At 47.2% G+C, this 25,239-nt stretch overlaps 1 protein-coding gene across 3 annotated transcripts in view; it reads right to left on the bottom strand.

Moving 5' to 3' along the window:
* HDLBP (high density lipoprotein binding protein) overlaps positions 1-25,239 on the bottom strand; it is a 71,530-nt gene that overhangs the window by 17,943 nt on the left and 28,348 nt on the right. For 2 of the 3 annotated variants that reach the window (XM_008138474.3, XM_028140830.2), the window contains exons 2-12: positions 18,934-18,998; positions 17,506-17,618; positions 15,637-15,794; positions 14,046-14,261; positions 6,817-7,023; positions 6,490-6,705; positions 5,781-5,987; positions 5,545-5,652; positions 4,250-4,354; positions 3,843-3,921; positions 1,390-1,529 (exon numbers count right to left, since the gene is read on the bottom strand). In XM_008138474.3, coding sequence (XP_008136696.1) covers positions 1,390-1,529; positions 3,843-3,921; positions 4,250-4,354; positions 5,545-5,652; positions 5,781-5,987; positions 6,490-6,705; positions 6,817-7,023; positions 14,046-14,261; positions 15,637-15,794; positions 17,506-17,581 — 1,512 coding nt within the window. In that variant the 5' untranslated portion in view covers positions 17,582-17,618; positions 18,934-18,998. Of the gene's footprint in view, positions 1-1,389; positions 1,530-3,842; positions 3,922-4,249; positions 4,355-5,544; positions 5,653-5,780; positions 5,988-6,489; positions 6,706-6,816; positions 7,024-14,045; positions 14,262-15,636; positions 15,795-17,505; positions 17,619-18,933; positions 18,999-23,616; positions 23,680-25,239 lie in introns of those variants that run through there. The other variant, XM_028140828.2, reaches the window with a different exon arrangement.

Here is a 25,239-nt window from a genome sequence, read left to right as displayed (position 1 = left end):
TTTACAATATCATGTTATACATAATCTATATATATAAAAGCCTAAGCAACTGTTCGACCAGTCACTATGACGCACACTGACCACCAGGGGTAGACGCTCTGACCGGTAGGTTAGCTTGCTGCTGGGGTCCGGCTGATAGGGACTGGGCAAGACAGGGCTGGACACGCCCTGGAGCCCTCCCGCAGTCCCTCCCTGGTCCGGATCCTGCCCTGGTGGGGTCCCTTGGCCTGGTCTGTGCCCTCTTGCAATCTGGGACCCCTAAGGGGATGTTGGAGAGCCAATTTCGGCTGATCCCTGAAGGCCAGGCTGAAGGACCCCACCAGTGCATGAATCCATGCACTGGGCTTCTAGTTATTAATAACGAACTACGTTTGCTAGTGACTGATTACTATAATCGTGCTGCATTCATTTCCCTTACGCGCCTTATGCGCAGGTGCACCATTTCTCTCTGCTAACACTAGCATTGAATATTTTAGCAGCCGATTGCCACATCATTAGTCTCATACTGACTTGTTTGGTGTGTGCAACAGGAAATATTTTGCTTTCGGAGAACAAGAAAAATAGGTTTATTTGCATTACGCTTATTAATTTGTGCAGTTATTCAGTGTCTGGTGAAGTTAATGTCCAAGAAAAGGTATTAATTTTTATTAAAACATTCTATTATTTTATGTTAAAGATTATTTATTTTAGCCCTTTATCTCTATCAAAATAAACCTAAGTTTCTATGAAAATTGAAGCTTTTGGGGTTTTTTTTTTTGCAGCCCACATAAACTTAAACCTTGTTATTTGGCCCATGTTAGCCTTTGAGTTTGACATGCTTGATTTACAAGAATGCCGGGGTGAAGGAAGCTGACCCTGGGACTTGCTCCTACCCTGATGAGGTAGAAGTCCTACATTGCCTTGGGCTTTCCTGAGAGTGTACATATTCATGCTAAGCTCTGAGCACTCATATAATACTGGACTCATCTGGAGTCAAAGGCCCCCCAGTGAGTCACGTGCAGCCCAGGTGGAGACTGTTGTGTGGTTATGTGTATTTGACTCAGTTGGGTGCTGGTAGCAGGCCAAGGACAGCGAAGTACTTTAATCTGGACATAGGGAACAAAGCCCACTGTGCCCCGTTTCTGTTTGCAGATAACATCATACCAGTGACTCTCAATCTTAGACAGACACAAGAGTCATCTGTCTGCCTTTTAAAATCCAGAAAAGTCCCTCACAATCCCTGGAGTTGGTTCTAAGGCGTCATGGAAGCCAGGGTTTGACCAAGGCTGAGTTCTCCACTGCAGATCTCCAGAGCCCCCCTGGCATAGCAGTAGCCCAAGGGGACACTTGGCGATTCCATTCTCTGGGACATGCCAACAATGCCCCCGCAGGACCTGCCACAGGGCTCACCATGCGGGAGGCAAGCTCCAGCAGCTCCCGCTTCGCCTGCTGCACACCCTGCGGGTCCCCCTCGATGCGGATCAGGTTGCTCTTCTCGCTGTCAGGAGGGATGCGTACAGACACCTTGTACTGATCTTTGATTCTGTTGACTTAAGAACAAAAGGAAACATTTTGGACTCAGACTGTACTACAGTCCACCAATGATTAACATGGTTAAAGCCCCAAATAACCTAACCAGTCACCCCAAAACAGAAAGGATGATGAGGCCCCCAGAACAAGACTGCCCCTATTCTAGCAGGAGCTGGGCACAATCTCCACGGGACCGACCACACGGAGCATCGACCTGACGATGCTGAACAACTGCTCAGAGCCTGAGCCAGAATGTGTCCAAGGCTCAGAATACAGCAGGTCCTCACATAACGTCATTTTGTTCAACATGCTTTTGTTATGTTGATGAGAAAAAGAGTCGACACCCAGTGGACTGTGTGAAGTTTCCTCTGAGGACTCCAGGGTCCTTCCACATCACAAGGATGTGCACGTGAAGGAACTGCCATGTCTGCACTGTCCCCGTCTTTGTGAGTGTGGGTAGCCCTCCGATGGAAGGGCACCTGTCCAGGGTGGGTCCCACCTTGTACCCTGAGCTGCCAGGAGAGGCTCCAGCCACACATGACCCTAAATTGGAATTAGTGGGTGAAGAGAGAATTATTTTGTCTCATTAATTTTTCTCAAATGTATGTGTAGCTCACATTTCATGTTTAATATTATAAGTGTTTTAGATTTTCACTTAAAATTTGGTGATGTTTTTGTGACCAGAAATGTCATAAGAGTCCGGCCAGTATGGCTCAGTGGTTGAATGTTGACCCATGAACCAAGAGGTTACAGTTCGATTCCTGGTCAGGGCACATGCTCTGTCTGGTTTTGGGCTCGATCCCCAGTAGGGGTTGTGAGGAGGCAGCCGATTAATGATTCTCTCTCATCAATGATGTTTCTATCTCTTTTCCCCTCTCCCTTCCTTCCTGAAAATAAACAAATGAAGTTACTCTCTCAAAATAAATAAAAAGTTAAAAACCAGAAGCCCTTACATTAACTGAAAACAAGAGCACCCCCATCAACCACCTCAGCCCATGGCAGCCATGCTTTGCCTAACACTCCATTGTCAGCTCAGGTGCAAACTGAGCTCTTCACTGTCTTTGCAAAACAGGTGGAGTTGAAAACCCTCCTCCAGCACCTTCTCTAGAACCTAGTGCCCACAGTTAGAGATCTGGCCCCACACCCTGGAGAAGCCTTATCACCAGAAACTGGGTCAGCATTTGGTCCACTGTGTAATAAGGGAAGCCAAACTCCTTAAAGGGTCTCAGGGAGGGTTCCGAGCACAGAGATAGCCATGAGCCCATGTGCTAGGACATGGGCCAAAAGTGGCACTGTTCTAGGGTGGAACCATGCAGGACGGACAAGCACACAGAAGCTGGCAGCAGGTTTTAGATTATGAAAGAAAACAGGGTTAGGAAATGAACCAGAAGAAACAGAACAGACACAATTCTCTGAATCACACTGAGTGGTTTCACACTTCCTAGAGAGCAGAAACCAGAGGTTAATATTAGCATTGCATTTCCTTACGTTTTTAAGGAAACACTACAGTTAACCAAAATAAACAAAGACAATAAAATCAAGTTTATGGTGTGTGCCGGTGAGCAGTGACCAGAGCTGCTCTGAGTACATGCAATGTCGTCTATTGTTTAAAATGTTCCCAGAACACAAGACTGGCACCAAATAAAGCAGGTGACAAGTTTACATGTACTTGGGGGGCGGGGGGGCGGGGGGGGTAATGAAGCGCACAGGGCAAAATCCAAAGAGGGCGCACTCACAGAGACATCATGCTTATTGAAGTGAGGTCCTTGCAACCTAAGGAAGGACCCACAACCAGGTTAAATGTTAGTCCTCACCTCCCACTGAAGGTGAAACACAGGGCTCTCTCCAGAACTAGTAAGCACTGTGATGTGCATGATGGTCATGCAGTTAAACTAAGCAAAGGAGCAGATTTTAAAACACATCCTGGGATTCAAGCAGAACTCACCTAACACATTTCCAATGTTGCCCCACCTTGTGCTACCTACCTGACACAGGTAATCCAACACTGAACCTGGGCTCACATATTACTGTTTGTCCAACAGAATCCCTCCCTGAGTTGTCTGACATGAGTCTAGAAACGTCTGACTCCTTGGTGAGCTCCAGGTCAGGGTTTAGAGGTGAGGAGGACAACACTGGTGGACTTCACCCAGCAGCTCTGGCTGAAACATGCAGGATGACACCCTGGAGAGTCCCTTTGCCACGGCCCTTGTGGGTGACTCAGGGAACTGACCCAGTTGATAACATTCATCTCTAGGCCAAACAACTGGGTGAGGGCACCCAAATAGCTGGTGGCTTTTCTCCCAGCCTGCCCCCATGCCATCCACTTCACTCACTGTTGGCTCCGCTCTTCCCGATGAGGTGTCTGTGAAACTTGTGGTCAATGCTGATCTCCACATAGTCCATGCGGTGAATCTGCAGGGACACAGAACATCCATGAGACATGCCGGCTGGGCGGCCAGAACCAGGAGAGAGCCGAAAGCTGCTGCCTTTTCTGACCACTCGGCCATCAGGACTATTGCAAGCTCATCCCTCTGGCCCCCTTGAAAGACCCGTCCTCAAAATAAGGTCTTCTCTCTCCATGCTTCTGGACAGTTTTTCTAACTCTCAGACGCACCACTCTCCGACTGGGCTACCCTCGTGTCTCTTTGCCTACCCACCCATGAAGCCTGACTGCCACACGACACAATGACAGCCCCGTCCCCAGTACAAAGCACTTGAAACACTAACAGGGGCATCTTACCAGGTCTTTCACCATGGCTTCGATCTGTTCCTGGGCCACATTTACATCCTCCGTGGGGCCTTCCAAGGTGATCTTGTCCTCGCCTTCTGTAAACTCGATGTGAACCTACCACACCAAAATAAGGGACAGTAAACACAGGATGGCACAGCGGCAGCGACTGATTCCAAACTGCTTCACGAGAATGCACGTCCACCACTACCATGAAAAAGTGCAAAGGGGCCTGAGGGACAACCATTATTTTGCTACTTAATGTGGTCTAATCATCTTTCCTTTACCAAAAACAGAAACTGTGAAATCCTTCACACTGTGCTTGCCACCAATACCTTAAAGCATGAAATACCTTAGCACACCTTCCTATATCGCTCTCACTGTAGAACCCCTACTCCCATCTGATTGCATAAAGAATGAGACAAAAAAAAAAAAGAATGAGACAGCTGCCAAAACCGGTTTGGCTTAGTGGATAGAGCGTCGGCCTGCAGACTCAAGGGTCCCAGGTTCGATTCCGGTCAAGGGCATGTACCTTGGTTGCGGGCACATCCCCAGTGAGGGGTGTGCAAGAGGCAGCTGATCGATGTTTCTCTCTCATCGATGTTTCTAACTCTCTATCCCTCTCTCTTCCTCTCTGTAAAAAATCAATAAAATATATTAAAAAAAAGAATGAGACAGCTAACAGGGACAGAATCTTAACCCTGGTATAGCTGCCTGAGGTGGTCACCAGACAAGGTCACTGCACTCCTGTTTATAACACACCAGATAAGGCGGTGACTTCATAGGAGACTGGCCTCACGAAGTCATCAAATTACATCACATCAAGTGTGAACAGTACTTTGATCTTAGAAATAAAGTGGCTACAGGGTAAATGGGACACGACACCCACACATAACAGGAATCCAACACAATAGTGTGTCCTTTAGTGTTTCCTGGGGAAAACTGAGGCCTCCAGGACAGAGGTACAGAGGACAAGTCTACGAGCTCCACACTTCACACAGTTTAGAGACAAATTTTGCTCTTCAGAATTTGCAGACATAACTATTAGGAAGTTATTATGCTATAGTAACTAAGTGAGGTATTTCTTAAGATATTCATCAAACCTAGCATTTTCTCTGGTTAAAAAGACCAAAAGACATTTAAAAAAAGAAATATCTAAAAAAATTATTATAATTTTTTTAAAAATGTGCCACAGTCTTCAAAGGCACCCAAGGGGATAAATAGCAACACCAAAACAAAAGTTAGTCAGCAACAGGACAACAGAATGCAAGGCCAACCCAGTGCAGCAGGTCAACATGTTCCCTCACCTTTGGCATCTGCTGAGTGATCTTGGCCAGGTTCTGCCCCTTCTTGCCAATGATGAAACGGTGAAGCCAGGAAGGAGCAGAGACGGAGGAAACTGTAAAACTGTTGGCCTAGGAAAACAAGCAAACAAATCAACGTCCAGGCTACGTAAGCACCAGGTTGCTCAGTTGGACTGAGGGATAGATGAGCACCCTGACCCAACACAGCCCAGGCCCTGGATCCCCTGGGAGGCAGTTACCTTGGCATAGACTTCAGTCAGTGCCTGCCCTAGCTTTTCAGGCTCCCCTCGAAGTATCACAGTCTCAGAGATACTGTCGGAGGGCGGGATCTCCACAGAAACTCCAGTTCTTTCCAGAATCTCCTGCAAGGAATTGCCCTTGGGCCCGATGACATATTTGTGCTGGGATTTCTTCACTTCCACTGCGATGGTTGTGGTCTTCTTTTTCTAAGTAAGAGTACCATAAAGATGTCAGAGGGAAGGGCACAGGAGAGGCAGGCGAAGACAGAATATTGTCACCAAAAAGGCAGGGATCAGGACACGGGGCCTAGACTACAGCTGCTAAGCCCCAGGAAGGGGAAACAATGATCAGCCAATCCCAGAAACCCTACTCATCAAGGGTTGGGTTTTCTCCTCAGAAGAATCACCTGATAATTTGTCAAGCCCAAACTGATTACTGCAACTTGGAAAAGCAGTGATCAGTTTAGAAGAGCAGTGATACCAAATCAAATCCTCTCCCCAAATTAAGAAACAAGTTTCAGACCTCAAAGTCACCAAATGGAGCTAACAGCTTACGCAAGACGTGGCCACTTGTGAGCAGTGTGTCTAGCCCAGGGTGGGAGAGTGAGGGATGCGAAGTGAGGTTGGCAGATAGCAGGGAAAGCCTTCAGCATGAGCTCAGTCCACTCTCCATTCCTGCCCATGGGGATTTCCCTCCTCCCACCGCTACCTTTTCTTCATAAATCTTCTTGATACGAGCCACAGCCTGAGCCAGCTGCTCCTTCTCCCCAGTGAAGACGATTTCTGTCCGGTTGACGCTGGGTGGGGGGATGTTGATGCGTGTCCCTGTCTCTTGCATGATCTCACTGACGAGCCGATTATAAGGCCCAGCGATGAAGGGGTGGAATGCCTTCTCCACTTCTAGCCTCTCTACAGCACGTTTATCCTGGAAATGAAAGGACACAGGTGAGCACAGGTCTGGGCACAATCTGAAGACAGACAGGGCCTGTCAGGGTCGAGGCTGCCACATGAATACCAGGTCCACAGTTGGCCTCACCTGCTCGGCAGAGATGAGCAGGACTTCGTGGCGAGCTTTCTCGATGCCCTCTTTGGTGCCGGTGATTCTGATCTGGTTACTTGCGTCATCTGGGCGTGGGATCTGAATTTTGGTTGCAGTTTTTAGCTCCAAGTCTTGTAGTTTCTCTCCATTTTTACCAATAACAAAGCGATGATGTTCTTTGGGAATGGCAACAGTTGCTGAGGCCTACAATAGGTAGAGAAACAAAGGGAGGAAAAAGTACTTGTAGGTTATGAAAAAGCATGTTTTTCCATAATATTCTCTCTGGTTAGAATGAAATTCTCATCTGATTTTGCCTAGCCAACCCCCATCATCCTTTAGAATAGTCTCAGGTTAAACATCACCTTCTTGGGGCTGCTTTTCCAGAACCCCTGACTAGGGCAAGTTCAAGTATGGCCCTGGGTCACACTTTCAGCTATCACAATTATTTAGAGACTAGAGGCCTGGTTCTTCAGCCCAGCCTGCATCCTCTCAAAGTCCAGGACCCCTTGGGGATGTCCACCTGCCGGCTTAGGCCTGGGGGATCGGGAGCTGGCAGCCCGGGAGCTCTCCTAAGCCATTAGTCAGACATCCTTAGAGCTGTGGAGGCGGGAGAGGCTCCTGCCACCGCCACTGTGCTGGCCAGCTATGAGCCAGCTTCTGGCTGAGTGGTACTCCCCCCTGTGGAAGTGCACTGACCACCTGGGGGCAGTTCCTGCGTTGAGTGTCCGCCCCCTGAGGGTCAGTGTGTGATATAGTGACCAGTCATTCCAGTCTGCCATTAGGGTTAATTTGCATATTACCCTTATTAAATAGGATAATTCTTTGTTCAACATCTTCTTGGCCCAGCTACAAGTCACCACTAAGACAGGGATATTCAAGTGCATCTGTCTTGTTTTCCACGTTGGTGACTCCTAACACCATGCTGGGACATGGTAGGAGGCAGGGACATACTGACAGACCAGATTCATTTCTGTTTCTGGAGTACTGGTCTACCTTTTTCAGACATAAGCCCTATGTCTGTTAATAAATTTTTCTCCCTATCTCTTTTACAAACAATTAAAACAGACAACTCATCTGAGAAAATAAAATGGAAACAATCCAAACCCTTCATTTCTTAAGTCAAACTGTCAGAAATCAACCAACTTCCTGAGGTCACAGAGAAACCTGGGAGGAAGATGGTAGTTTCTAGCCTTTCTAACTCTGCACAGAGAACAGCCAGCAACTTAAAAAGAAGCAAACCGTTAAGGTTCCCACCACTGTCCCAGCAAAAAAGTCACAGATCAGCCAGCTTCCCTTCTCCCCCAAGGGGTACAGTTTTACACAGAATATTCAATATTTACAACAGAAACCATTAAATTGTATCACAGAGGCAATAGAAAAGGTCCTCACTTCATAACTAGCATAGAAACTAAGACCACTGGCTTCTACATTGTGATCAAATGAGGTTTAGCAAAAAAAATGATTCAATATTAGGAAATCCATTTATATAATTCAGCATATTGTTAGATCTATGAAGAAAAATAATCAAATGATCATGTCCAGAAAATGTAAATCCATCCATGATAAAAATTTACAAGAAAATAGAAATCAATCGATATTCAGTTGACCCCCTTGAACACAGGTTTGAGCTGCACAGGTCCACTTATATGTGGATTTTTACTATATTTTTTAACGTGACAAAATACATACACCTCAACCCCAAAGTTCTACTTAATGGGAAAGTGCTTGTTTAGGCCTTGCACTGCCCGCACCACGACTTTACCTCCTACTGGAGCAGGTCCCCACAAGAGGGGCACAGGCTGGACAGGAAGAGCACCTGCCCACACAGCCTCGAACCCTGGGAAACTGCTGCTTTATTACATTTTTTACTGTCTATAACAGGAAGGCAAAATTAGAATAAAGAAGTCAACAGCCTTTGTTTTTTATAACAACTCACTTTTATTTTTTATTTATTTTTATTTTTTTAAATATATTTTATTGGTTTTTTACAGAGAGGAAGAGAGAGGGATAGAGAGTTAGAAACATCGATGAGAGAGAAACACCGATCAGCTGCCTCTTGCACACCCCCTGCTGGGGATGTGCCCGCAACCAAGGTACATGCCCTTGACCGGAATCGAACCTGGGACCCTTGAGTCCGCAGGCCGACGCTCTACCCACCGAGCCAAACCGGTTTCGGCTTATTTTTTAATTGAGTTTAGAGAGAGGAAGGGTGAAAGAGGAAGGGAAGAGGGACATTGATCAATTACCTCCCACATGGACTGACTGGGGATTGAACCCCCAACCCACATATGTGCCCTGACCAGGAACTGAACCTGCCACCTTTTGGTGTACAGGAGGACACTCTAACCAACTGAGCCACACCAGCCAGGGCCAGAAGCCAACAGCCTTATCTTAGCTAAAACAACCGGGTTAGAAGACATATATGAAAAAGACCATCCTTTCTAACAGGCAAAAAAAAGGAAAAAGACAATAAAGTAGTTGGACTCTAAGCCAGCAAAAGAGGTGGAATGTGGGCATTAGCAATCAGAAAACATCCCTTAGAAGGTCTAATGCAATTGTGAGCAAAAGGCTGATTATAAAATTTGCATGTAAACAGAAAAGAATACAACAGACAGGAAAACCCCAACGAAGAACAGTACGGGAGGGATGGGAAACACTGTACTGGATTCACATGAAAGTATAAAACCATCAATATTACATCAGGAGAACACTAGCACACAAAAATCCCAAAGGTCAGAAGTAAAAACCAAGGAACATACCCAAGTTAATATGAACATTTAGAACAAACAGCCACTCAAAATCAGTGGGGGGAAATTCCTTTAAAAATGGTACTGATTTTTAAAAAAATATATTGATGATGAGAGGGCCATATGGGAAAGTGTGAAACTGGATGTGTATCCCACACAGAATAGGAACTGGAATGTAAGAACACCCTTAAATGCACCAGAGGAAGACAATAAACATTCTTGCAATACCTGTGTAAAAAAAACTTTCCTAACAATGACTCAAAATAACAAACTGTTCAATGAATTTCACTACACATTAATAAACTTTCACAAAGCAGAACACAAGATCAAACACAATTGGCAAACAGGGAAATATTATTTGTAACATATGACTGAGAAGGGTTTTTAGGAGCCCTAATACAGTGAGCAAGATGCATAACTTTAACTTGATAGAAAAAGGCGAAAGAACAGACAGTGCACAGAGAAAAGCAAAAGGCCTTTGGATGTGGAAAAATGCTTAATCTTGCTCAGCAGAACAATGCAAATAAGTTTACTCAGCCCTAACCAGTTTGGCTCAGTGGATAGAGCATCGGCCTGAGGACTGAAGGGTCCTGGTTCAATTTTGGTCAAGGGCACGTACCTGTTAAAGGCTCGATCCCTGGCCCCAGTGGGGCCATATGCAGGAGGCAACCAATTGATATGTCTCTCACATCGATGTTTCTCTCTGTCTCTACTCTTCCCTTTATCTCTCTCTAAAAATCAATGGAAAAAATATCCTTGGGTGAAGACTGACAACAACAAAAAAGTTTACTCAACTGCCTTTCAGTCTGAAACATTCAAATACTGGCTGAGCCGAGACCGGTTTGGCTCAGTGGATAGAGCGTCGGCCTGCGGACTCAAGGGTCCCAGGTTCGATTCCGGTCAAGGGCATGTACCTTGGTTGCGGGCACATCCCCAGTAGGGGGTGTGCAAGAGGCAGCTGATCGATGTTTCTCTCTCATCGATGTTTCTAACTCTCTATCTCTCTCTCTCTTCCTCTCTGTAAAAAATCAATAAAATATATTTAAAAATATATATATATATATATTTAAAAAAAAAAATACTGGCTGAACCTGGCTTCGCCATGGGGAAGGAATGGAGTGCAAGGGTACAGCCTGGAGGAAGGGGTCCTGGCTGTTATGGCAAAATCACACCTGCCATTACTGCTGACCCGTCACCTTCTTGGAAACCGACCTTGAGATACACTAGGTAAACTAGGAAATGGCATGTGCACAAGGCTTTCCTGTGACATGACTCATAACAACAGAAATTGGGAAGCTACTCAAATGCCCATCAACGGGAATGCCCGAATAAGTCCCTGGGCACCACATCCCTTGGCTGTATGAAGAAGCGAGGAAAGCTGCTATGTGCTAATATGCAGACACCTCCAAAAAATATGCAGGAAAAACAGGATGCAGGACAGAGTCTATGGCCAGCTACCTTTTGCTCCTATTCTCCAACCCAAACAGGAAGGATACACCAACGACTAACAATGTCACCCAGGCCCGGCTGGTGTGGCTCAGTGGTTGAGCATTGACCTATGAACCAGGAGGTCACTGGTTCAATTACCAGTCTCGGCACATGTCGGGGTTGTGGGCTTAACCCCCAGTAGGGGACACGCAGGAGGCAGTTGATCAAAGATTCTCTCTCGCCGAAACCGGTTTGGCTCAGTGGATGGAGCGTTGGTCTGCGGACTGAAGGGTCCCGGGTTCGATTCCGGTCAAGGGCATGTGCCTTGGCTGCGGGCACATCCCCAGTGGGAGGCAGATGATTGATGTTTCTCTCTCATTGATATTTCTGGCTCTCTATCCCTCTCCCTTCCTCTCTGTGAAAAATCAATAAAATATATTTAAAAAAAAAAAGATTCTCTCTCATCATTGATGTTTCTCTCTCCCCCTCCCTTCTCTAAAATAAAAAATAAAAATAAAAGCCACCTAGCAGGGAGGATGGGAGAAGGGCGAAGAGTCTGGCTCTGCATGTACCTACCTGATCATACAACTTTGACTGTACAATCATCAAATGTTTAAGTCACTTTTAAAAAAATGGTTTTTATTGATTTTAGAGACAGGGAGGGAGAGGGAGAAGAGGAGAGAGGGAGGGAGGGAGGGAGGGAGGGAGAGAGGGAGGGAGGAAGACATGGATTGGTTGCCTCCCACACACACTCTGACTGGGCATTGAACCCATAACCTGGGTATGTGCCCTGACCTGGTGACCTTTCAGTGCATGAGATGATGCTCAACCAACTGAGCCACACCGGCCAGGGCTAAGTAACATGGAAAATAAATCAAAGCAAATGAACCCAACTACTTAATCAGAATGATAGCCTAACCTAAACAGAGAGAAAAATTACTTCAAGTGATTACAAAATCCACAACCCTTCACCTGAATTAGAAGGATCAGTAACTCAAGAAACTTCCCACTATAAACGTCAAGAACAAACAGCAGATTTTGGGTCTGTGGAAAGACATGGTTAAGGTCAGTCCACACGTCTCTGTTAGAAATCAGGAAGTGAACGAAGGTGGGTGGTCCTGCCAGAAAACTGCAAGAAGCCAACAGGGAGGAGTCTAACCACTGGCCGAAGATGAGGCAACTTCAGCCTAAAGAACAACTAATAAACACATCAAAAGTCCTGCCCTGGTCTGTGTGACTCGGTTGAGTGTGTCCTCCTGTGCACCAAAAAAGTTGCAGGTTTGATTCTAGGTTAGGGCACATGCCTGGGTTGTGGGCTCAAACCCCAGTAGGGGGCGTGCAGGTGGGAGCCTATCGATGTTTCCCTTTCACGTTGATGTTTCTTTCTCTTTCCCTCCTCCCTCTCTAAAATCAATAAAAAAAATTTCTTTAAAAAATCCTAATGACACTTAAAAAGAATTAATGATCACCAGTGAAGATGTGGGAGGGCCAATTCAGTCTAAAAATTAAGGGGAAGGAAAAGGACCTGCCCTTCCCACTCCAATGGCAGAGAAGAAAAGCTCTTCACAGAGTGCCTGCACATGTGGGGTGGAGGTGGATGGGGACGGGATGAGAAAGCCATCTCCCTGATGGAGCCAGGCAGCCCAGCAGTGCATGAGGCAAGGACAACACAGATGGATCAGGAACTTTATAATGGATCAATTCAGCTGAAGACACCTCAGTCTACAGATCAATCTTGGAATCAACACCAAGTACACAGCACCACCCACAAGTTTTCTTGCCAAAGAAACAAGTTGAATGTGAAAGTAACCATGCCCCAAGACCTAACCACGAGTGTACAGAAAATAATGATGGATAGTGGAACAAACCAGACACCCGCTTGTCCCCCTCAAAAACCCAAGGGCATTAAGGAAAGGAGGGAGATGCACTGCTGAAGAATGAAAGGACTCAAGGCCTGACAAGCACACAGCAGGCTGTGAGTGGACAGTTACTTGAACACAATGAGGGAAGTCCATATATGCAGACTGGGTGGAATATGGGTATATCAAGAAATTATCATTAATAAGTGAGTTAAAAGCAAAGTGGTTATATAAAAAAACACACAAAAGATTGAGGGGCACCACATTGTATTATTTAATTGGGGGGAGGGCAGGAGGTAATGAAATGGGCCAGGGACAAATGCTTTTCAGTGTTCCCTCTCCCACCCAGTATTCAATTAAAAACATTCAAATGTTCACCAACTAGTGGATAACAGCAAAAGTCTGAGAGGATATTCTTCACCAGCCACAAAGGGAAGCAATTTACACACAACATTTCCTACTTCCTGCACTTAATGATTTAACGCCCTCAATCTAGTGGGGTTAGGGACTGTCCCAAGGCTCCATGTGGCCAAGTCAATGCTCCTCCTCCTGCTAATAGCTAAGCCCCTGGCCTCTGCCTTATGGCCCCTCTTGCATCAGACTCCCATCTTCTCACCACGTGTTCTAGAATGGGCTCCCCTGTGAGCTCATGGCTCAGCAGCAGGTGGGAAGGCCTCCAGTTCTAAATAAACCTACAAAGGCTCTACCTGTCAAGAGACCGACCATTCTCCACACAGAGTCTTGGTCTTTCAGTGACTCCCCTCGGGGAGAAATGCACCACAGGTTACTTATTATAATGGTTTCCAAATAAGTCCTCGTTCTGGTATTAGACTGTTCAGAACTATGAAACTGGTTTAAAACTTGTAACCTCTCAAGTCTGGGCCTGAAAATGTGTGCTTACAACAATGTACTTACTAATGCTGTACCTTTTTAGAATTGGAACTGCCCATCTACACCATGCCCCTGCTACACCATCAGCTTCTTGTAAATGTCTCAAACTCTGGGAAAGCCTTGAACTTTCAGTTCATTTACCCCAGTTTCTATTACTGAATTAGTGGTGTTTCACTAAAAATGCCAGGAGGCTCCAAATGTTGCTGTCCCACCTCTGAACTATGAACCTGCTCCACTGGTGGGAGAGCCTAAAGAAGTTCGAGTGTGCCCACTCGGAAGGACCACGCCAGGGAACACTCACCTGGGTCTGCAGCCTAGCAACAATATCCTTCCGGGCTTTCATGACGGCGTCCAGCTTCCCAGAGACCATAATGGAGAGGCCCTGGTCTTTGGCGAGAGACAGCTCCAAGTGAGCTCCTGTCCTCTGCATGATCTCAAGGCAGATTTTTGCTTGTTCACCTTCTCCAAACTGGTTCATGTCCTTGTATTTTCTCTCCTCCAGGGGTACATGGAACACCTACTCAGAAAAGGACCAAAGGGGAGGTTGAGACAGCAAGAAGGGAAGCAAGGATATTTAAGTGTCTAGGCCCGGAATATTGGAGTCTGTTTGTCCACTAAATGCCACCCCTCTACCCACTGAGGGAAGGCCCAGAAAGCAGTGAAGAGATAAGCAAAAGGTGCCTAAGGTCATGAGGCTGACCTTCTAATGAAGAAGCAACCACCCCCAGCACAGTGCGTGCAGTGAAGGAAACAGACGGAGTTGAGTGGCTGGGTGGGGCAGAGGTAAGGGAGGTTCTGAGGATGTCCAGGAAGGACCTTCCTAAGAGTCAAGACACAGCTGGCCGTGCTGGGAGGTAAGGACGAGTGGAAGAGAGAGGGCAAAGGCTTAACAAAGTCAGGTGTGAGAGCAATCTGAGCAATCGGGGTTCATCTGAGAAGCAGAAAGGAAGGAGCCAGACCCCTCAGGCCAGCTTGCATTGAGACAGTGTCAGCAGGAGACATCTGACTGCCAACCCGGGTCCCCCAGCTACTCTGAGGAGACGGGACTGAACATGGCACACTAACCTGCACGTTATAAAGACTGGGAGAGCCCTAGCTGGTTTGGCTTAGTGCATAGAGCGTTGGCCTGCGGACTGAAGGGTCCCGGGTTTGATTCTGGTCAAAGGGCATGTACCTCGGTTACAGGCTCCTTCCTGGCCCGGGTTGGGCTCATGCAGGAGGCAACCAATCGATATATTTCTCTCACATTGATATTTCTCTGTCTTTCCCTCTCTCTAAAATAAAATAAAATAAAATAAAATAAAATAAAATAAAATAAAAATGGAAAAATATCCTTGGGTGAGGATTAAAATAAATGAGTAAATAAATAAAAAGAATAATGACTAACTATAAAAAGATTAAAAAAAATAAAAAAAGATTGGGAAAAGCCTATTGAAAGAAGATGATCAGATGCAGCTGGTTATAAGTCTGGGTTTGAAGAGGTGCCCTCTCAGCACAGAGATGGACAGGTGGCAATTAACAACTGTGACCCCACATGAGTTCACAGACAGAAGGCAGAGGAGATGACCACTTCAAGACATTGGGACACAAAGTAGACAAGATAGACAGGTCTTGTTGGATGTACTGATGGGGAAGGGTGAAAGGCAGGGGTAGTTTCAGGAGTTGGGAGCACAGACGGAATTGCAGTAGGCTGAAACACAGAAGGAGACCCATTCTTTCTGGGTGCTGGGGACACAGATGAGCATAAGGGCAGTGTACTCCACGGAGCAGCCCTGGGGTGGGGAAGGGCTAAACCTGAAGGCCTATTTCCTCTGCACCTCCCCAAGCACTCTCCACCAGATATTCCTACTTCCTCCTGGGAAAGGCAGGTGAAGAAAGAGTGGCATTCCTACCTGAGTGATGACAGAAGCCTTGATGGGCCGGATCTTGTTACCCCAGGCACCTGCAGGTTCCTGGGCGCTTTCCAAGCAAGCTGCTTTCTCAGGGAGTGGGGGGAAGGCATCCTTGTAGGTTGGAGGGTCACTCTCTTCTTCTGAATTTAAAGTGGCAACTGGACCAGCCAACATAGATTAAGAGGAAGCACATTGTTTTCAGTATCAGATGAAAAAACACTCGGAGGTTTTAATGTCAAAAAGAGAACACTAACTGTTCGACAGTGACCTGTCTCATTCAGTGATGGGAAAGGGCCCTAGTAGGTTGCCAGGCCCAGCACCCCCAGGTCCAACATATGAACCATAGGGGTCAAGTTGATGTGAACCTGATGGCAAGACCCCTGCCCTGGCAGCTTCCCTGTGAAGGATCAGCTCAGACACTGGGCACCCCACCCTTCCCGTGATGAGGTGAGCACCTTGAAGGCAGGCTTTGCCCTCACAGAGTTTTTCTAATCATATATATATATATATATATATTTTTTTTTTTTTTTTTTTAAATCATAATTAGGGCAATGCTGGGCACAGAGCTGGCCCTAAAATTTGCGGAATAAAGTAACGCTGCTGCTAGGCATGGCCTCTGTCATGTACAACGTTGACAAGAACTCCAGTAGGGATCCCTCACCCTTCTCAGGGAGCAGCAAGCCCTGGAAATCAGGGCCCCTCATCATTACCCACTTCCATCCTCACCATTCACACTCCTGTCCCAATAGCCACAGCTCCATGAAAGCGGGAGTGTGACTGTTTGGAATCAGCCTACATGCAGGGCCAAGCACAGTGTCTGGCAATGGCAGGGCCTGATAAAATCCGCTGTGGATGGGTGTGCGCACAGAGCAGTGAGATGACCTTTAGGTTCACACAGGCCTACATCCAACTGTGGGTTCACCACTTCTGTCCATGTGGCTGAGCTATACCCAAACACCAATAAAGACACAGTGCTTGGGTTCTGCCACCACCTTGCATTTATCACTCATCTAGAAAGGGATATGATGTGTACTCATAGGGTTGCTGGGTCATTTAGAAAGACCCAGCACTACAGGCACTCAGAATCAAAGCAAGCAAGTGTCCAGGTCTCCACAACCCAGAGATGATCACTTGAATGGTGGTACAAGTGACTGACAAAGTGAATTTTTAATTTTAATTACTTTAAACTTAAGAACCAATATCCAATGCATTTATAGAAAACTTAAGAACGTTTAGAACAACTTGGAATAGAATAACCTACTCTTTCAAATGAAAATTTTATAAAATCAAATACAGATGAAGAGTTTTAGATAAACATTTGGTATGCAAATCAAGCTGTCCTGATATTGTAAATGGAGACCAGATTCTGAAGAAAATAACGTCAAGTATCATTTTTTCCCTTTCTACATTAGAGAGATGTTGAAATGACAATGTTTTAGACATATTCCTCTGGATGAGTGTTCTTGGTCATAGCCAGCTGCTTTAGGGAACTGAGAAGCCAGCGAGGGCCCAGCCTTCACCCCCCATGGTGGGTTCCTGACAGTGCTCTGGGGTGCCCCACAGCCCAGATTTAGTTCAACACAACTGGGAACAGCAATTTTGAAAAAAGAATCGAATTAATTAACAATGGTAAAATTCATTGGCTTTCCAGAAAGTTGTCCACATTTTAAATCTCACTGAGTCCAGATTCACCTATTACTCCTAGCTAGTTCCACCTTGCACATAAGGGTAGTGCAAAACCAAGTGCACAAGACTGGTGGGCCCTGGCCCCACCCCACAACTAGTGTCAAACGCACTTCTACAGACTTCAAAAAGGCTTGGAGGGAACACTGTCTGAAAAGTTAAGAAGACTGTGTACAAGGCTGTCACCTTTGATCTGTTGCGGAACCAGCCCACTTCGGTGTTCAGCAAAGCTCTCTTGGGTCAAAACTGCAACAGAGCTCATGGTTGATGGGGTGCCCACACACGGTCCGGGTGAGGCACTGGAGTGGGGATTGAAGAGAGAAGAAAGTCAGGCACAGCCAGCTCTCTGCTATCCACGAGACTGTAAAGCTTCAGCCAAGATTTAATTCTCTTTTACTAGCAAATTATACCTTATTTTCCTCACTTACAACCTCTAATGTAAGTAAGGTGATACCCAAACTCTCACCAAGTGAAGAAAAGAAAAATGCAAATAAAAGAGGGTCCTTGAACAACTGTTTCCTCAAAAGTTGCCCTGTAGTTGAGCAGATGGAGGCTCTGGCTGAGAGGGATCAACACCAGGATGCCAGGGCCCACAGAGAAAGTCTGCACCCCAACCACTGGGGCCAACTAGAACCCACCACACTGTGACCCAGCAACACAGATCAACATCTGGAAGGTTCTCCAAATAGTGTTCTGAGTTATTTTGTCCATCTGTTCACCAAGTTACCGCCTGATGCTTATATACAATGTACCACATGACAGCTGCTACCAAAAAGCCAATCAAGCAGCAAAGGCAAAGCTGTCATCCAGGGCTCAGTCACCTGAACAGCACTGCAATGCTGAGGGGGGTGGCGGGGGAAGGCGGGAAGAGCAGTCTTACAGCACTCTGTGGCAACAATGTAGTAGCAAAAGGCAGCAAGGACTGCCCAGATGGGCTAAGTGCCTCTGACATATGCTGACTGGTTATTCTCCAACATCCTATCACCCAGGTGTGGGAGGGGACGTGCAGCAGGTGGAACCTGGTACAAGGGCACCTCAATTGGGGCAGGAACCAGACCCCACCCCCAAGCCTCAGTACTCCGTGGGATTCCATGGGACCTCAGCTCTCAAAGCCACGGCTCCTTTATTTGGAAAACAGGGTTTATAAGACACCGAAGCCAGGGGTGTTAGCTTCTTCTCCCAACTCTAGGTGAGCCCCAAGCTAATATAATGAGGAAGAACTCCTCTCTTCACACAATTATGTACCAAGTGTCTTATACCACCTTGGCAAAAAGTACAAGAAGGCCAAGTAATTTAATTAGTAGAAGAGTGAGTTTTTACATAATTTTAACAATTTAGACCTCTCCCCAAGTTCAAGAAAATTAAGCTTAGCATTAAAGAGAAGCAATATGCAAACTCAGATAATCCTGAGCAAACATAATTCACATTTAAGAAAAAAGATTAAAATAGATGGATGCCAGATGATACATCTGAAGGGCACACGTGCACACACTGCTCAGGTAGAACCTGATTCTCTTTCAAGAACCACTAGAAACTTAAGAATGAAATGTACTGGAAGAAAGTACACACACAGCCCAAGGACAGGAAACATTCAGACAGGATAGTCAAACTTACCAGCAAAACGGTCAGTAGCCAGAAAGTCCGTCCTGAGGCCACCTCTGTCAGCCTGCCAGCTTTTGCTGGTGTGGGACAGGAAGGAAGAGGGAACAGGAGAAAACCAGAGAAAAGTTACTTATCTGCATTGTACAAACCAGATCCTTTTACCTCCCAACCAAAAAAAAAAAAAGTCAAAATAGTATTTAAACTTTCCCAACATTTAGGCAATTTTCTTGGAAAAAAATGGAAGCTCTGCTCTTAGACCATTAGCTTCAAACAAAATATATTGTAGTAAAACCTGAAACATCTTTTAGAGCAGCGGTTGCCAACCTTTTGGACCTCACGGACCACCAGTAGTCCGCAGACCACCAGTTGGCGACCGCTGTATTAGAGGACAAGTTTTCCAGGATCCTTGAGGGATGATCCCTTAAGAACCAGAACTTTTTTTAAAGTATAACCATTTTGAAGTAAAATCCTCACAAAATTGATGGTTTGTTCTCCTGCATGGTTATGTATCTTTTCCCCTATACCCCTTCTAATATCTGAATACTGAGTCAGATGAAAAAAAGGTTCTAATACTATGCTATGACATAGAATGTGGACCTGGAGGCCTTCTGAGCTTAAGGGTAACTGAGAGTTACTGTCTTTAAAAGTCCTTTGCTCCCTTCTAATCCACGGGGTTTTAGGAACCAGGCCAGGAAACAGCAGGGTTGGAAGGAACTTTGCAAGGCCGTCTGGGGAGAGTCAACAACTACTCTATGAATTAAGAGGGTATGGGTCACCCTGCCTTGGGGAACTTTGGGATAGTGAGGCTGCCAGGTCAGTTACTGCCACTTTAGGCAAAATACCACATATGCTGGATAAGGTACGATAAGTTAGACTAAATAACAAAGGTCAGGCATGCATGGGTCATTAGTGGGAGAATCAACAACAGTAACCTAATTGAAGAATAATGCCCCCATCAATATGCACAGCTCAGGAGCTAGGAAGACAGCTAAAGGCAATCTAAGATGCAGCAGACTAGATTTAAAAGGGTCTCATCGTCCAAAATGGGATACAGACCAGTGGCACTTCAGGATTTTAGAAATCCCTGAATGTAGGGGTTGGGCAACCACATGGGGAAAGTGCTATGACCTACAGGCCAGAGCCTCTGTGGGGCCCCAGTCCCCACCCTACACACAGATGTACCCTGAGACCAAGGAAGAAAGTGGAGACAAACTGACTAAGACTATTTACTTAGGAATTTGTCTCCACCTAATTCTAATCTGCAAGTTTTAAAGATTAAGGTGAGGAATAAAGAAAGCCTTTCCATTAAGTCACAGTATCAGAGCAGCACATCCACCCAGCAGGTCTGACAGGTAGGAAGGGCAAGCATTCTGTGGGATTCCCAGTGTCTGGCCAGTGTACACGTAGCCAGTCCAAAAGTAAAATGGAGGTGTTCCAGGTCCAAACACTGACAGTGAAGCCAGGACCCTGGTGTCCAACTGACCCTCCTTTCTCAGAATTCCCACTGCAGCTGCACACACTCTTGCCAGGTGACCTTCCACCTGAACAACATCCCACTTGGGGTTGTCTCAGGCACCAACATAAATTCTTAAAATCTACACACATCCACTTATTTTTTAAAAAGTATATTTTTATTGATTTTGAGAGAGAGAGGGAGGGAGAGGGATAGAGAGAAAGAAACATCGATGAGAGAGAAACCTCTTTGATTGGCTGCCTCCTGTAAGCTCCCTACTGGGAATCAAGCTTGCAACCTGGGCATGTGCCCGACCGGGAATTGAACAGTGAGTGACCTCTTGGTTCCTGGGTTGATGCTCAACCACTGAGCCACATCGGGTGGGCAACATCCATCTCTGAACAAGCCAGGTTCACACACATAACCATAACAATAGCCACTCCCTCTCCTCTGCGCTCCCACTGACTAGTCTTCCATCTTTCCTGGACAAGGCAAGTAAGTCTTCATGTCCCAGTGACAGGCACACAACAAGCCTGTGGAGCTCAGTCACTATCCATGTCCACTCCAGCCACAGATCGGTGACCAGCCAATCCCCAGTTCTGCACTTGGTGTCACACACAAAATGGGACAAATTCCTGAGGATCTCTTCTGATATTACTCACACATCTTTCAAAAGTCAACTCCAGCTAGCCCTTCTGTTGGACTCAAGAAAGAGGCGCTGCTGCAACCGATCCTAATGTGCCATAGTCTCTAACGCCCCCATATGTGCACAGGCCTTCAGGCAGCTGAGAACAGAGTGGACCTCCAGAAAACTCCAGACTGGTCTGACAGGACACACTAGGTCTCCCATCTTCAGATTTCAACAGGCAGTTTGAATCTGAAATGTCACAGCTGAACAGATTATGTGAATGGATTAAATTAAGCAATAGATTTAACACCAAAGGTTCTGATATAATCAAATAAGAGGCTATCATTTTTCTTCTAAATTTCTCAAAACTCCCACCTTTAAAGATTCCACTTTAAGTATGTATCTGATGACCCCCATGTAAATTAGATCTCAGCCCCACCTGAGGCTCTGAGATAAGCCTTACAAAAGGCCAGTACCAACCTTACCCACTGGCTCCAGTTGCGCCTTCACAGACAACCCCCAACAGACTTACTCCTGCTCACAGGTCTCTTCCACCTCACAAGTGTGATCACGGCTGCGGGTGGTCTCCACTCTAGCTACTTCACTTGCTATCTTAAGTTCCCAGGAGACCTTAGACAGGCCCAAAGAACAGAGACCAGACATCTACTATCACAATTTCTCAGTTGATCTAATAATGTTGCTCAAATCAGGACTGAAAGGGACCTTAGACATTACTCTATTGCAGTCTTTGAACACCACCAGAGACAGGAACCACATGGCCTTCCAAGGGAGCCACACTCCACTTCTGTTCCACTGTGTAGCTGTCAGAACAGTCTGCCTTATGTTGTGCTAAACCTACAACTTCTCTCCCCATTCTGGCCAGAGAACAAGCCCACTCTTCCCTACTACACTCGATGTGTGAGGCTGTCTGTGCTCCTACTTCAGTTATTCCCAAGATGGTCCCAATCCCTTCATCACTATGGTGGCTCTCAACTACTTTCCCTGCACTAAACCTTCAGGTCCACCCATACAAATTGCAAACTATTCTCAACTTGGACTTCGAGTGTTGTTTCTCAGTGTAAATGTCCAGAGCAAAAAAAGCCACATCTCAAATTATAAGTATGCAGCAAACAGAACTAGAAAAGGAGGGTGGGTGACGCCCAGACTCTTCTCTTCCCCACAGGGAACATCAAACTCTCTTGATCCCCGCCCCACACCGCCATGTGGGAGCAATGTGTAGATTACACCTGAAACTTGTTTTTAAAAAGCACACACAACAGGAAAATCTTTAAGTAAAGAAATGTACTCCTTTGCTTTTAAAAACAAAGCGTAAATTGATTCCTTGTGATGTTTTGCCAATTACATATTCAAAAAGAGAAATCTTTGCAAAGAGAACTCACAGTAACAGTCCAGAAAGAACGTTACCTCCTACTAATGATAATCTCGAACTTTACATAGAGATAGGACTGACTATGGAGAGTATCAAAACCTACAGCTGAAACCCAGGGCTTCTCCCCTCTTCTTCCAAAATTAAAATTATTTACTTCATCCCACAGCAAACTTGAAAGGGAAGTTTTTTTAAAGTACTTCTCAGGACCTATAAACCAAACTTGCTAAACATAATATCCCCACGGGCCGAAAAAATCAGCAAGCCTGTTTCAGATCAGCCGGAGCAAGGAGCAGAGGCGGGCATGCGTGCGTTCCGCCAAGTTATGGAAGTCTGCACCATCCCGCAGGAGGAACTTTCGCAGATGCCACCTCAGCACGGCCCTCCCACAGGCCACGCGAGCCCGCGGGCGGGGACAGGCTTAAAGGGGCAGGAGCATGCTCGGCCTCCTCGCCTTCCATCCAAATTCGGTATTTTTCCGTAATGTATTTTTCGTTCGGGACCCTGGGGCACATCCAAGTTGCACTCCAGCCCGAGGAGGGCGCAGGCTCAGCCCCGACCACGCAGGCGGGTGGGCTGGCGGCAGGTGAAGCTGCAACTGGACTACCAGGCCCCTCCCGCCGTCCCAGGCACCGGCAACCCTGCGGGACAGATATCTGTGACCCCCACCCCCCTTGGAGGAGGAGCGCTCCTCTTGGGGGGATAAGCGGCACGGCCCAGACGCCCACGTCACCGACCTGGGCCCAGGTCGGCCGCACCTCACCCTGCACCCGAGCCGTGGGGGTGGGTAGTGCAGAGGGAATACGACCCTGATTGGGGGTAGAGGGCTAGGAGGGGCGCTCTCACCACGGCGCGGGCGAGGCCGGCGGCCGCTGGACTCGGGAAAGTTTCTTACTCTTCCCTAGCCAACGCCGCGGCCCATGCGCAGTGGTGACACGTAGCCGCCCCCCCCCACCCCCCACCCCCGTCTGGCCAGCCGGCCAGAGAGGAGGGGGCGCCCGTGGATGGGACGGGAAGAGGGGTACCGACTGAGGGGCCGGGGTAGGGGAGACGGAAGGCGACCCCGGCCCCTCCCCCGCTTGCCCGCCCCGGCGCTCCACGTCGGCAGCCAGCCCGGGACACCCGGCCCCGCCCCCGGTGCCCAACTTCCCCACGCAGCCTGGGCCGCCCGCTGCTCTGGGCCCGCGCCCTCCGCCCGTCCTGCCACTCTCCCGCTCGCTCGCTCACTCGCTGTGCGGTGCGCTCGCCGCCCGCCCGCTCCAAGAATGCCAGTGCTCCGCTCCGCTCCGAGGCCGGCGCACGGGCCCCGGCTGCTATATAGGGCGGCGGCTCCAATCCCACAGAGACACGTCAGACCGTGGCGCCCCGCCCCGCCTCGCACCGGGCCCCGCCCCCGCTGGGCGCACAGGTCAGGGCGCCTGAGTCCTGCCCAACTCCAGACCGCAGAGACTTGCAGGGCCAACCAGAGAAGGGGCAAAAAGAGCTGCCGCTCTGCCCCCCACCCAAAAGAAACGAGCAGCCTTGAGGGACAACACAAAGCAAATTAAATGCTACCCCAACCAGTTCCAACTTTCAGTAGGTGATGACAAGCTGGCTTTAGCTTAACAACACTCCCCTGGGAACACAAGCCATGCCTCCAAAGTTTGGAGCACAAATTTTCATTCCCTCACCCACGGGGGACAGAGTATTCCTGCATGAATTATGGGAGTGCACCATGTATACTTGAGCACAGGACCATCCCCCATGGGGTGAGACACAGGGGCATATGGGCATTGTGGGAACAGAGAGGTCAGGTGGGAACAGTCAGCTCAGGACTTGGTCAGCACAGCCTATGGTCACCATAGGGAGGTTGCTCAGGATGATAGGAAGCTGGTGGGGAGCTTCCAGCAAACAGCAAAGGCACTGACCAAATGTACTTTTTAGTGGAACACTGTCAAAGTACACAGAGAAGGAGGTGGCAGGAGGCTACCGCAGTTGTTCAATCTAAAGATGACTGGCTTTCCATTATGACTGGCAATGGTAGCTGAACTAAATGGTCAGATTTGGGAGGCAGCACCAAGTTGTCTTACCTGGATGTGGGCATGATTTAAAAGTCAAGAATGGCATAAGGGTTCTATAGCTGCCCTCAGGGAAAAGGGGGAGTGTGATGTAAAAACTCAGCACTTCATGATTTAACATGTGAGATGTCCCACTGGATGGCCAAGTAGGAATGTCAAGTAGGCAACTGTATGTGCAAGCTGAAGACCAGGGAAGAAGCCCAGCACAGTGAGCAAAAATGCCATGGCCCCTCATAACATCACCGTGGGAGATGGAAGACAGAAAAATCTGCCACTCCAAGCCAAGGACATCATCATCAAAGAGGTGCCCTAAGTCATTAGGTACCTGGGCAGGGGCACTTCCTTTTTAAGCTCCAAGGAAGTCTTCAGCACCCCTTCCTGTGTTATTACTGCTGTTTGTAGGTAGTCTATCCACAGGGATTACCCAACCAGCAACTTAGACAAGTGTGTTTTGTTACTGTTTATTTTGAGGGTTCAGCACTGACTGAGGGATGAGAAAGGAGGAAGAAGGGAGGGATTCGGGAACAGTCATCAGGTTCACTGTCAAAGAACTTCCAATGAAGCTAGGAAGTTGCCACAGGCAGAAGCTCTCACAGTACCTAGTGCACAGGAGGCCTTCAAAGAGTTGGTTAAGAAACTTATTATTAACAAAAAATAAAATCTAATGTTAAATTGGTGCCACAAACAATCCCAGGTGCTTTGGTGCTGACAATTATTACCAGCTTTTCTTCCCAGCAAGGTTTAGTGCAGTGAAATAGTTTGTAGAGGCAAATTCTGAGATGTCTGGATCCCA

This window comes from Eptesicus fuscus, chromosome 11 (genome assembly GCF_027574615.1).
Source record: "Eptesicus fuscus isolate TK198812 chromosome 11, DD_ASM_mEF_20220401, whole genome shotgun sequence".
In the NCBI taxonomy this organism is placed as follows: domain Eukaryota; kingdom Metazoa; phylum Chordata; class Mammalia; order Chiroptera; family Vespertilionidae; genus Eptesicus; species Eptesicus fuscus.
Note: the sequence above shows the minus strand (reverse complement) of the source record. Positions and strands in the feature narration are given on the sequence as shown.